Source organism: Engystomops pustulosus, chromosome 3, assembly GCF_040894005.1.
Source record: "Engystomops pustulosus chromosome 3, aEngPut4.maternal, whole genome shotgun sequence".
NCBI lineage: Eukaryota > Metazoa > Chordata > Amphibia > Anura > Leptodactylidae > Engystomops > Engystomops pustulosus.
The window spans coordinates 106,099,735-106,114,039 of NC_092413.1; the positions used below are offsets into that span (position 1 = coordinate 106,099,735).

The 14,305-nt window shown below is 40.2% G+C and overlaps 1 protein-coding gene across 1 annotated transcript in view; it reads left to right on the forward strand.

The window, feature by feature from the left end:
• Window positions 1–5,078, forward strand: part of LOC140121736 (amine sulfotransferase-like) — a 37,788-nt gene extending 32,710 nt beyond the window's left edge. Inside the window, exons 6-7 of the mRNA XM_072141727.1 lie at window positions 662–842; window positions 4,402–5,078. Coding sequence (XP_071997828.1) covers window positions 662–842; window positions 4,402–4,532 — 312 coding nt within the window. The 3' untranslated portion in view covers window positions 4,533–5,078. The remainder of the gene's footprint in view (window positions 1–661; window positions 843–4,401) is intronic.
• The last annotated feature ends 9,227 nt before the right edge of the window (window positions 5,079–14,305 follow it).

Consider the following 14,305-nt stretch of genomic DNA (forward strand, 5'->3'; position numbering starts at 1 on the left):
ATCTCCCAGAGAGGAGAGCCTCCGCACTGCTCATCCCTCTCCCGGGTGTCCTACAGGACCTGCAATGATGTCAGAATCATGTGACTGATCACATGCTTCTTACATCACTACCGAATGCCAAGAATGGGGACATGCTGCGCTGGGACAGGGTAAGAACAAGGGAATTAAGAGGGGAAGTGGAGAAGGGGGTTCTGTGTGTGTAGCAGAGCTGTGTGTGTCTTCCTTATGTGTGTGTAGCATTGCTGTTTGTTTCTTCCTTATGTGTGTGTAGCTGGGCTGTGTGTGTCTTCCTTATGTGTTTGTAGCTGAGCTGTGTGTGTCTTCCTTATGTGTTTGTAGAAGAGCTTTCTGTGTCTTCCATATGTGTGTGTCTTCCTATGTAGAGTAGTTCCCAGAGTGTTCCTTATGTGTGTGTGTAGCATAGCTGTGTGTGTAAATGTATGGATAGAGGAGAGCTGTGTGTGCTCTGTGTGAACTGCAACCAACAGGGATATTTTAATTGCTGCAAAATATATTTTTCCTTTTTTGGAAGCCTAAATCTGGGTTATGTCCTATAGTAAGAAGCGACTTAAGTCCGAAAAATACGGTAGTTACAGTGTTATGTGATAACCTTCCAATTAGAGGCCCTGTAAATTGAATGCCTATTTTTTGTCATTTTTAGGACCTTCATTCTTCTGTGTTGAAAATTAGCAAATTTGTGGATATAAACCTTGATGACAAGGCAATTGATACAATTGTGAAAAAAGCTACTTTTAAGAACATGAAACAAAATCTTCTTGCTATTGATAAATTTGTTTCCAATTACATTTTTGACCAAACTAAAGGAGAATTTCTACGTAAAGGTAAAGTAAAATTTAGGGGTTGTCGTTAAGGGTTTAAAAAAAGCATAAGTAAACACAGATATATAGTATCATTTTGTGAAGCATACTGGATGGGATTTTTACAGATTCAGTCCCCATTCTGCATGAGACACATGTAGCCTCAATTCCACAGCACCTCCCTTTTCATATTGAAAATTGCAACCAAAACCCTTGGCAAAATAAGTCATCTTACATCACATTCTGCAGCAGCATCTGAACGGCTGTAAAATGTCATTTCACAGGATTGTAGGTGGGTGTTCCCCTGGCCATAAGCCAAATTCAACATTTTGTGCTACATTGTGGTGTAAAGCACAATAGTAAATCTGCCCCAGGGTCCTGAAATGGCTCTTTTGTACATGTGAATTGAGAGCAGGAACATATGAACGAGGTGAAGGTCCTTTTTTGTATTAAATTTGGCGAGTGGTTTTGGAGTTCAAAGGCCCCCTAAAAGGCTTGGGCCCCAGAATACCACCCATACCGCCTTTATTATAATCCACTATTGCCCAGTGGTCTGAGTTTATGTTCCAACTTTGATTTGACAAAACAGTGGCTGACGCTGGATGGTTAGCTTGGTCCAATTTAAGAATGTCTAGTCCAAGTTTACTGAACCTATTAGGTTTATTTCTGGCAAAATCCTCCTTTTGGATGAGGCTAACAGTTTTTGAAAATAAATAAATAAAAGCTGCATAGCACAGAAAAAAGTTGATAAGTGGGGTGCTACGGAAAAAATTTGTGCCTGAATTTCGACACATTTTCAAGTAGTATACTGGCCCTAAATGTCCAAAATTTTATCAGACATAATTAGAAATATAGACCAGTTTTGGCAGAAGTGCTCTGTTGATCTATTTCCTTGGGGCATTACCTCTAGGAGTCATTAGCCTCTTTATGCATAATTACATGCATAATAATGCAAAATTAGTATGAGTGGTCTATAAAGAAAACATGGGGCCCCCTACCAAAAGTATGTTTTGTCCTAGATCTAAAAAATAAATTTGGGAATTTAGTATACAGTGCCCCCTTAAACTGCATCATAAAAAGCAGCGTTTAATATTTGATGCTGGTTTTGGAGTCTTACTTCTTTAGGCCTCATGCACACGAACGTGTGCAGAACTGATATCTGTCCCCATTGAGGCCTATGGTGCCCGGTGACACTGCGGTAAGCTCACATTCTCTCACTGTTCCTGTGACCACGCACGTTAAAATATAGAACATGTCCTATATCTTACTGTACTACAGCGCGAGCTAGTTGCTTCACTATGTAGATGGGAGCAGCGTTTACACCTCCTCTCTCCTGCATGCGGCTGAAAGCCTGGGAGAACATACGTTTGTGTGCAAGCGGCCTAAGTAAAAGTTTCTCACATGTTAAAATAAAAAATTGTATCTTAAACCAAATGGAAAATGAATGCAGTTCTTTATGCTGCAAGTGAGAGGCAGTTTTAGCAGCAACATGTGAATGCATTTTTGATATTATCATAGCCGAAATAACCCACAGATTAAATTTAAAATGTATTCAAATCTTCATTTTTACTGTGTGATAAAAAAGTGTAAATGACATATGACATAAACAAATTAAAATTACAATAGTGTAAAAATTGTGGAATTGCTCGCTTTCTCCAATTGCCCCTGTTAGAGTTAAACATAAGTAATCATTATAGGCAGTCCCGAAATTAAGAACGATCGACTTACAGATGACCTCTAATTATTGACGGACCTCTCTGCCACTGTGACCTCTGATGAAGCTCTCTGGATGCTTCACGTTAGTTCCAGGCTACAATTATCAGCTGTAACGTGTATGTAATTGAGTTTTATTAATAATAAATAATAATAATTATTATTATCAATAATGTGAGGTGGCACTTAATACACAAGCCAATAAAAGTTACAGCTCATTTGACCTTAAAATGGTTGATGATGTTAATATGAGATGCAAAATTCCTGCCATTAAATATAAATGCTAGAACAAATGCTCCAGGATGTATAACAAAAAAAACCCACTTACTAAATACATCTTTCCAATCAATAATATAAATGGCTGCCAAGATGAGTAATACAGACATCCCATCTGGCAAATGATACCTGCATGGATATCATGTTACTGCTGCACTTCCAAAATTGGTCAATGATTCCCCTTTAGCTGTTCGCAGCAATGTCAGTACAGTGCAAATAGGGGCGGACTGGGAAAAAAAGTGGGCCTGCAAAATTTTTTAAAAGTGGCCTTTATTGTAGGCGGGGTCAGCCCACATGGGGTGTGGCCAACACGGGTGGGCGGGGTCAATAATTAATTGGTGGTACATTAGCAAAATACCAGTAAGTAAATCACCCCTCAGTTATGTTTATTACTGGATGACACAATACAACATCAACCCCCAATATTGTTATAAACTGTGCAGTGCCCATCTACTCCCCCTCAAATATTGTTATAAACTGTGCAGTGCCCATCCGCTCCCCCCCAATTTACTTATAAACTGTGCAGTGCCCATCCGCTTACAATACCCCACACACACAAAGGCACACGCACATTAACCTCACAATTCATTTTAATATTAATTATTAAATAGCATGTGAAGACCATAGAAGCTGTGATCTGACAAGGACTAAGATGCTTGTCTAGTCTTGTTAATCGTTAAGGGCAGGGTGCAGGCAGGCTTCAGTATGCTTAAATATTGCAAAAAGTTCGACCTCCGGAAAAAGAACAGGGACAAAACAGAAGAAACAGAGGAGCTACTAAACCGGCACTCTCCCACTATAGTAACCGATTCACACAGATAAAAAAGGTCAGTGCTCAACTCTTCTAAGTCACAATTCACATTCAGTAGGTAATCTCACCACCTTCCCTTCAGTTAGAAATTGAGGATCTCCTAGGTTTCTCCTGCCTTTTCTTTGTTCTCCTGAACACTGGATTCCAATGCACCCCTGAACCACTTCCGTGTCCGTGGTGCACTCTTAGTCCTGTGCCAGAAGATAAATGAACAAATAGTGCAGAATCCCAAGGTTCAAGAAGGATATTGTATTGTATATACTCACAAAGTGGAGTTAAAAAGCGCGCATGTAACAGTGTAAAAAACGCCAAACACCTCGCCCGACCCAGGATTCGCCTCTTCAGGCTTCTTCTGGGGCATCTATCCTTCTTGAACCTTGGGATTCTGCAATATTTGTTCGTTTATCTTCTGGCACAGGACTAAGAGTGCACCACGGACACGGGAGTGGTTCAGGGGCATTGGAATCCAGTGTTCAGGAGAACGGAGAAAAGGCAGGAGAAACCTAGGAGATCCTCAATTTCTAACTGAAGGGAAGGTGGTGAGATTACCTACTGAATGTGAATTGTGACAGTTCTTGAGTCGTTAAAAAGAAACAGTATTATAAATAAATAAAACTATACAATGAAACTTATTAAACAATATTGAAATGCTCTTGCAAAACAATGTCACTATAAATAATTTCATAAAACATTGGTAAAGATTAATATTATTGTTTTCCCATGTTTGTATTGTTTATTGTACATAGAAAGCGTCAACTAGAGATTTTCTTTCATCTTTACCAGGGATTGTCGGTGACTGGAAAAACATGATGACTGTTTTACAAAGTGAGATTTTCGATAAATTGTATAAAGAGAAGATGGGAGATCTGCCAATCAAGATTGTGTGGGATCTCAAAGAAGAAATTGCAACCTAGGTTTCAGTTCCATAATAATCCTAAAAGCTATAATCTTTAACTTTGTTTGTAAGGCTAGGTTTACACTGTGCTTTTTGACTGCTTTTTAATTGCAATTAAAGGAAACTAATTTGGGCACTTGATGCTTTAGCTTGCTGAATATTTGGACTGTTTCCAAGATACAAGCATTGTTTTTACATATTTTGTGAGTTTATGGAATAAAAGACTGAAACACTCTTATTGCTCTTAAAGTTAAGAATCCTGGTTGTGACAACTGCCTCTCCTCTAAGCGTAGGTGGGGGAAGGGAAGGAGGGCCATGCATCAGCCAGTTTTGCCTTAGAGAATTTAGTGTTTTTTAGTTGGCTGATGGTGCACCTTTTTGAGCTATAAAATATTTGTTTTTCCATTGATGGTGTCAAACAAGGGCTTATTTGCTGGATGAGGTTAATTTATCAGTGGTACTATTTTGGGATGGCTATGCGCTATTTCTGAAAATGTATTAACCTTTTTCTGTGGGGGTTGTAGAAAAAACATCAATTCAGTAATTGATTTTTGATTTAGATTTTTTTGGTGTTCACCATATACCAAGAAACATTTTAGATTTATTCAATGTTTCAGTATGATTACCACAATACCAAATTTCTAAATTTTTGCTTAAGTTTTACTAATTTTGTACAATAAAATCTAATGTGGGGGAAAAATTCTATAATTTTTGTGTGTCTCCCATGCCTCGGGTCGCGGGTTCACCCTTGTCCCACTGTGTGCCCTCCACTCCGCGGCACAACAACTTACCTGTCCTCGTTCCTGCTTCTCGTTCTGGGTCCTCAGCTGTGCACGTGTCCCCCTGTCCTAGGGCGTGCACGCCGGCTTCACGAGAGTTTAAGGGCCAGCGCGCAGTTAATTGCCACTGGCGTTACCCAGAATTCTATTTAACTCAGCCTCTCCCCACACACCCTGCCGTATCTTTGTGCTGCGTATTGACCTCCTGTTGTGACCCTGGACCTGTCTGACTCTGTACCTCAACCTTGGCTGCCACCGTGGACAAGTCGCACCTGTGGAACAACCTAGTGGTACCAGCAGCACCAAGTTTAACCCGCTTTGCGGCCGGCTCTGGTGAAAACCAGGTGCCACTTAGATTCCGGTCCCATGTGTCGGCTTGGTCCAGGGGCTTCACTAACTCCGAACCTTGACATATAGCTGGATGAGAGCTTGGTTTTTGTGGGACATGCTGTGCTTTACAACAGTACCATTTTTGCATTGATGCAAAATCATAAATCAACAACAAATCGGTTAGTTTCAATTAGTCTTTGGTGGGTTTTTAATTTTTTCACATCTTTTATCGTGCAGGTTTAATAATGATTTTTTTTTCATTGTATGGGTCAATACAGATATGGTGTATTGTAATATGGTGTGATATATAATACTGGGTTCTGGGGGCTTTTGTTTATTACTTTATTTTTATTTTAAAACTTTTCTTAACTTTTTTACTTGTTGCACTCGTTCGATTGCTTGTTCATTATAATACCCTAAAATACTGATTTATTGCAGGGTATTAGAACTAGCAGCCTATGCTGATGCATAGGTGTAAGGTCCCGTCTGTGATAGGACCTTACAAGAGGTCTTAGCTTAGACCCCAGGGTTGCCATAGCAACAATCGGCACCCCCTTGAAAGTGCTGTAGGGGGCGCAGATTCAGCAGGGAATGTCCCTGCAACAATTTAAATGCTTCGGTCGTGCTGAACGCAGCACTTAAAGGATTAACACCCAAGATCAGAGCCAGCTTAGACCTTGGTTGTTACATGGGGATGTCAGCAGTAGACTACCGCTGACACCCCGTGCTTCACGAAGCCGGTTCAGCTACAGTGCTGTCTATACTGTTTTTTTTTCGTTAATACTGTATGTCTAATTTAGGATTTTTGGCTCTTGTACCTGACTATTTTTTATATCTGTGATTTGGTGTCAATTTAGCTATCCCTGTTATGAACTGGATAGTCTTTCTCCCCTTTGTGTTTTTTTTTTTGTCTGTCTTGTTACATGTCCATATTAGGCTCAGGGAAAGACCATCTACGTGGTTGTCCTTGATCACCTTGGATACATTGAGGTAAGCAAGCATGGCTGTTGTGAGGCTGGAGTTTTAGGGTTTTCATAAGGTCCCTCCTGGTCCCTGTACAAGTGAATAAATTATAAGTCATGGTTCTCAGATGTGCCTGAGACTAATTTGCATAATTATTAAAACTATTTTTCTGCAAAAAGCACCGTCCTGGATTCTAATAAAATATGTTCATGTCAGAAGAAATTCTAAGGAGCATCTGAATAAGTTTAGTATTTCCCACTAATCTTAAAACCCTATAAATTTTTTCAGTTTTTTTCGAACTATTGTCTTAAAAAGCCATTGACAGATCTTACTTGGAAAGGTGCTGATGAAGCCAATTGGTAGTCAGAATAAATGTTTGTACAGCTAAAGAAGAGGAGCTATTTTGTTCTGGGGTTCTGAATCCCTTACCAACCTACACCCTGTGGCCTTTTCCTGAAGTTCTCCTCCTCAGAGCACAATTATGATGTGCGCAAATGCAGAATCCTGCTCATAAAAACTGCGTTTGAGGAATGAGAAACTTCATAGTATCCAAACAATAGTGTCCATAGTGGCCAAACAATAAATTGCAATGATTATTTACCAGGTAGGCTCATTTGGTATTGTTTTTCACTTGTTTTGATTTTGTCCGCACTTACAATCTTGGCAGTAAATATGTTAATGCTCTGATTTGCTTCTGAAAAAATCCTTTCCCCCGGTGTTTGGCCACTTCTATCCCTAATGCTCAGGGTTCAGCTCCTGAAAATATCTCTGAAGAAAGGTTGTTTCTTCCCTTTTATATATGTTTTTGTGTAAATGAAGTAATATAAAGCTCTGTGTTTCTGGATGCCCACTAGAATTTGTAATCGAAAGAAGCACAGTGTGCCCTATGACCTCTTCTGGTGTCACTCCTGAATCACAAAGATCGTGACCTTGTACTTCAGTAAGCACGCAGACACCCAGACATCCCAGTAGACCATGCCAAGTTCTCTATCTTTCCAGGTGTTTCTCTTGACCTGCAGAAATGGCGAGCAACCATCACTGATGTTAATTGAAGGCTCCTGGATAAGAATGTTCCTTATTCAATGGTATAACCAGCCAGATTGCAAGTAGTCACTGGAGTCATTTCTTTACATCATTGGCTGAGGCAGATGAGTGGATCACCTTGCGAAGAAGGTCTCCCTCTTCCTATCAGTGGGACCTCCTCTATGTTTGGTTATGTAAGACATGTGATACTCTTTTTTTCTAAGCATGTGGTCCTTTGTTGCTAAGGCTAGGTTATGGAGATTTACATCATATGGGGGTGGGTGCCCTCTTACTCCGTACCCACAGTAGTTTTTCAGATAGTTACCAGATTTCAGTTCTGTTTATCTTAACGGGTCGAACAGCTAAAGTGTACACTACATGCCAATGTTTCGCTATTTATGGCATAGGAATCCTTAATTTCTAGCCTTATTTTTCCGGGCCTGCTTCCCTATGGACTTGTCGATCTTTGTTTGGCGCCTGGACTGGAGCCAGTCTAAATTGTTATGCTATGGTTAAGATGAAGGGTTTTATTCTTTTACATGTTGCTACATGTGTCAGTGCAGACAAACATTCACTAAATGGAGAAGGATGGGTTCCTTGCTCCCTTCGCCCACGCTTCACAGGGCTATCACTACCTCTGTTTCTATGGATATGTTCCCAGATCTATAGTATCCCGGAGCTTTAATTGCTGACCTGGAACATCAGAGGTCTAGGTACTCCGAAAAAATGACTCACGGTCAACTCCCAGCTTAACAACCTTCATTCACATATCATTTGCCTGCAAGAGACCCACCCTGAGCCAGACAAAACCCATCTCTTGCACAAACCTTGGATCAAGTGGGAAGCACACTCTTGTCATAAAGCAGCTTTGAGGGATCTCTCCTTACTAATGCATAGAACAGTTAAACGGGAGGCTAGGGCACAATTGTAAGATAATGAGGGTAGGTTTATGTTGGTTCATGCTTTCATTGATGAGGCCCCATAGAATATTATGGGAGTTTATTTTCCACAGCCGGCCTTTATGCATGTATTATGACAGGCTTTCCATCTGCAAACTGCAAATATGTTTGGGGGATTTTAACATGCTCCTCCATCCCCCAATAGATAGGTTCTACAGAGCCACAGCTCCACCCCTCATTGATGTACCTACATCCTTACCACATGCCATATCCCTAATTAATGGATTCGGCTCCTACTCAGGACTTCAGGTAAATTGGCCAAAATATGTTTTCATGGCACTGGGTCTCCATCCCTGGGAGAGCCTGAATCACATGGAGGGTCTTAAAGTGGTCAGAGAATTTAAATACCTGGGCATTGTGATCACTAAACTACATTAGGCCCATTACTCACCTGTGTGAGAGAAAAAATACAGAGCATGGAAAACACTAGCATTATTTAAGCCTTTCCACGTTATGGCCAGTCTTGGAACCCCTCCCAGGCTTAGATTTACCGATGCTACCCTACATAAACTGGCTAGGCAGGGGCGGCAACCGGCCAAGACTTTCACCAATTTCACAGATGCTATGGTCTGCCCTTCCACGCCTGCAAACACTAGAAGGTTCAGGTTTTTAATATATTCCTCCAATTAAGACACCCCCTTGAAGCCCTACCCCCACCAGCCTATCTGCGTATATCCTTTAATAGAAATATACAAGAAACAGATCCAGAGGGCACTATAAACTGCACTATACACCCACCTCAGTCTAAGGAAACTGGCTAGTTCTCCACTGCCTGTCTTAGACAGTTGATTGGGCCACATCCCATCACTGTCTGGGAACGATATTGTTAAGCTGTGCTGTTCATTCACCAGAGTGTCTCCATCAGTTAACAATAGGATAATACAGCTGTATTTTACCCACCAAGCCTATCTGACCCTTACCCGGCTATGCACGATGGGTCATGTACCAACTACTGACTTCTGGAACATGATCTGGAGCTACCCCCCTATACACTATTCTGGAAAAGTATGCTAGAATACTTGTCGTCTTTGCTACCTAACGTTGTACCACCTGCCTTCCATAGAGGTATGCCTTTTAGGCCTGATTTCTGAAGACGATTGGCCTCATTATTTAAATATATTCTTACGGTAAACCTGATTTCTGGCCAGGAAGTGCACCAAGATGGTATGCACCCAACACGCCTACCTTAATCATGTGGAAGCTCCAGATAAATCAAATCCTTCTATATAAAAAGATTGTATACAAACATAGGAAGCGCCCTGACAAATTTAATCTGATTTATGGTGTGTGATGCAAGTCACACACCATAGGGGATTTATCACTAGGCAGGAATCTTGTGCCAGTCTTTATAAGTATCTTTAGAGGGCTTCTGCATGTCACATTTCTCATAGTGGCTTATGATAGATTCTATATTTTCTTATTTTCTATGGAAATAATTTAGCACAATAACAGTGTTTTATGTACTGGTACTGAATGATATAAGCAATAAATTGTTTTTCCAAGTCAGTATGACCTGATTATTATTACTTTTAATTTCCTTGTAACTTAAAAACTATTTTTTCTTAATATGTCAGTATGACCTGCTGAATGTTAATCAATTACCTTATAGTTTGATGAAATTGACCAATGATTGTAACTTAATCAAGTAAATGCCCTGCTGTAATGGTATAAAAAGTCTAATATTTGAATAAAGGTTGAGCTGATTTCAGAAAAAACTTGTTCTCTCTCTCTAATTGATTGCTTTTGAGTTCGACTTCCATTGAATTTAGCTCCTCTCCAATATACTGACAAGTCCCCCTTGAGCACCACCCTGATATTTAACCAGCCCAATAAATGTTGCTCGTTAGGTATTGTCTGCAGTGATTTTGAAAATATTTAGTTGAAAAGTCACTAGAAAGTTAAAAATTTGGCGCAACAAATTCCCAATGTTTTTCTACCTCACTGAGGAAGCAGGAGGGAGGGCGAGACAGTGTAAAGCCAAATCACAGCATAAGCTTAACACCTTACCGACATGTTACGTAATCTATGTCACATTCCGGGTGCGGCTGCATGGAGATGGCTCACGGGATGAGCCCTAAATAAAAAAACCTAAAAACTCAAATCACCCCCCTTTCCCTAGAACTGATATAAATATAAATAAACAGTACAAATCATAAACACATTAGGCATCAACACATACAAAAATGCCCAATCTATCAAAATACAATAACGTTTTTTCACTGCGTTTAACCCCGTAACGGAAAATCGTGCCCAAAGTTGAAAATGGCACTTTTTTGTCATTTAAAAAAAAATAAAGAATTCTATAAAAAGTGATCAAAAGGTCGCACAGTCCTAAAAATAACATTGTAATCGTCATCAAAATCCACAAAAAACGACACCTCCCAAAGCTTCGTACACCAAAGTATAAAAAGTTATTAGCGCCAGATGGCAAAATCCCAAAAAAGTTTTTTGCACAGGAGGTTTTAATCTTTTTAAATGTATGAAAACATTATCAAACCTATACAAATTTGGTATCCCCGTAATCGTACCGACCCAAAGAATAAAGTAGACATGTCATTTGGGGCATACAGGGAAGTCTGTAAAATCCAAGCCCACAAGAATACGGCACAAATGCATTTTTTTTTCCAATTTCACTGCATTTGGAATTTTTTTCCCGCTTCCCAGTACACGGCATGGAATATTAAATAATGGTATTTCCTGGTACATTTCCTTTACCCTCGACAAAACTTGCATTAAACACTGAGAATGCCCCAGAATCCCATTACAGGGCAAAAGGTGACTGGAGCCCAATTAATTGCAACAATGTTAACATTTATGATAATTCAGTTGAGGAACACAATTACAGCACACTATTAAACAGTAAAAAGTGTACATATTGGCCCACATTTACTAAAAACCATGCAATCTGCACTATGCTAGTAAAGAAAAATCCGTAGGTTTTTCCTCTGCCTCTACATCATTCGGACATATAACTATCTAGGTAAATGTCAATGTATAGCCAGTAAAAACAGTACCTTTGGTAAGGTGGGAATGAGGTTAATAAAAGCCCTCACGTTCTCAAGCAGATCCTTCCTTGTGATGCGATTGTTAGTCCGCTCGCGGGACGCAGCGAGCAGCTGTGTTGGTCTCTTTTCCTTCCGGCTCAGAAACCGAGCGACCGCTCTTTTTCGTTCCACCTCGATCCAGAAACGTGTATATAGAACGAAATACAAAGCAATAGTGTAGCACAGCTTCGATTGAAGACAGTAATCTTTAATTTTATACTCACAATGATAGGAATTAAAAAGGCCTTAAGTAAAAAATCTTTAAATAAAAGAATTCTCATGCACGTTCGGCGGAATGATGTAGAGGCAGAGGAAAAACCTACGGATTTTTCTTTACTAGCAAGGAATATTGGACTGCCTTTCCTTTCTTTTCCTCTTTGCGCCATCATTTGCTGGACAATCACACTGAACCCCGGTTCCAATCACTGTTTAGAATCTGCACTATGTGCCTGTGTAGTTTACAGACGGCGCCAGATTCTGGTGCACGTTCTTCATGAATCTGACACTCCCTGCACTGCACCAACAGAGTGCATCGACTTTTTTTTTGGTGCACCTTTAACGTAGGGGCGTGGAACACTTTTCTGTCGGACGTTACATGATAAATGTGGTGTGCAGTCCGACTGAGCACCACAATGCCCATTTCGGTGCAGAAATTTTTGTTGCATGAAAAAAGGTTGCGTGTGACACATTTGTGGCGCAGACACTTCTTAAATACATGTACAAAAGCCCCAGAAAACTGGCGCATGGCCCTTAGTAAATGTGCCCCAATGTTTTTTCTTTTTTGTTCAATTATGACTATTAACCCCTTTGTTAAAGAGGATCATAGGTGCCTGAATTTTCAGGAAAAAAAAATCCCAAACTGATTTCAAAACAAGCCCGTAATTCTTCAATAGCAGAGTCTGACCACTGACATACAGCTTTGATGAAAGCTGGACACCGTAACTTTACCGGACAATAAATATGCCATCAAAACTGGCCTGTAGGCATTGATAACATTTGCAAAAAAAGTTCTAACACGATTTCACCGCTTGTTAGCATTGTTATGTATTGCACAAATTTTGGTAGTACAGGTATTAACCAATTAAAATCACCCATTATTAAAAAAAAGAGCTTCTGGATATCGGTTCTGTATCACACCTACCTCCGTTGATAACAACTCATTTGCAATAGCTCCATTTCCTGATGATGGAATATACACCAGTACCAGGATCACAGCCTGGAATTCTCTAGGCAAGTAGCCTGGCCTCAAAACTAATGCTAGCAACTCTAAATCAGGCGAAAATATTTTACTACGTACTGCAATATGATTGCCGTGGCACCAGTTAGTATTGATGTAGACGATCAGTCCGCCACCTTTTTTCTTGCCGCTTGAGCTATCCCTGTCCGCCCACACAACAGCAAAGTCAGGTAAAGTCACCACATTATCAGTAATATTATCACATAGCCAAGTTTCAGTAAAACAGATCAAGCAACATGTAGCTAGCAATTTCTTATCAGTCACCATAGCATGCAGTTCATCCATTTTGTTAACCATTGACTGAACATTCCCCATCAAAATAGATGGAACAAAAGGTCTCATCCCTCTCTTGGACAGTTTTTTTCTCAAGCCAGACCTTTAAACTCAATATGAGTTTAACGTAACTCTTGGCATAGATGTCTTGATTTCCAATAGCAAGAAATTCTTTACGTTCAGCTGATGACGGTCCTACACAGTTAGTCCCAACACAGTTAGTAAAAGTGTTAGTATAATTAATAACAATGGCCAGATCAGTTGGGTTAGTATGCAATGAAAAGGGGATTAGAGACTGGTCAGTAATTAATAGCATTGGACGGGTCCAGGAGGGGTTTCTTTATTAATGTGGTAACAACAACATACTTAAAGGCAGAGGGAAAGACACCTGAAGAGAGAGGGAAGTTGAAGATTTTAGTGAGGTGAGAAGTGCCTGCTGGGGAAAGGAACTGTATGAGATATGAGGGGATGGGGTCGCTGATGCAGGTAGTGGGGCGAGCAGAGGAAAAGAGCCTGGACTCTACTCCTTCTGTGACTGGATCAAAGTAAGAGAGCTAAGAAGGTGAGGAACAGCAGGGAGAGGGATTAATGGAGTGAATGGATTGAACAATTATTTCCTGGCAATGCAATCAACTTTATCTTTAAAGTAGGTGGCCAGATCTTCAGCCCCCACAGCATGACAGGTTGCTGCACCTTTGGTGTTAGTAAGGAGTGAAGTGTGTCGAAAAGCCTTTTGGGATTGTTAGAGAGAGAGGATATTAGATTAATGAAATAGACCTGTTTAGAAAGGTAAAGGACAGAGTTATAGGTTTTGAGCATAAATTTGAAGTGTAGAAAGTCTGCAGATATGCACTGCCAAAGGAAACAGGTATTGTTAATGTGCCAAGGTTGCCTGTCTCTGTGTTAAAAATTTCAGCTAGAGAGGGATGACATCTCATCTAGGGCACTTCTGACAGTATAATTATAATGGTTAGTAGCCAGGTTTGGACACGTGAAGGAGGAGATGGTCAATATCAATGGCACGTAAGTTCTTGTATGTACAATGGGTGGATGGATTCTGATAAGGGGAAGCATTATTGACAGCAAAAGAAAGAAAGTTATGGTCTGAAAGTAGGAAAGGATGAATTGGTAAAATTAGATATTGAGGAAATTTGGGAGAAGACCCAGTCAATGATGTTTCCCTC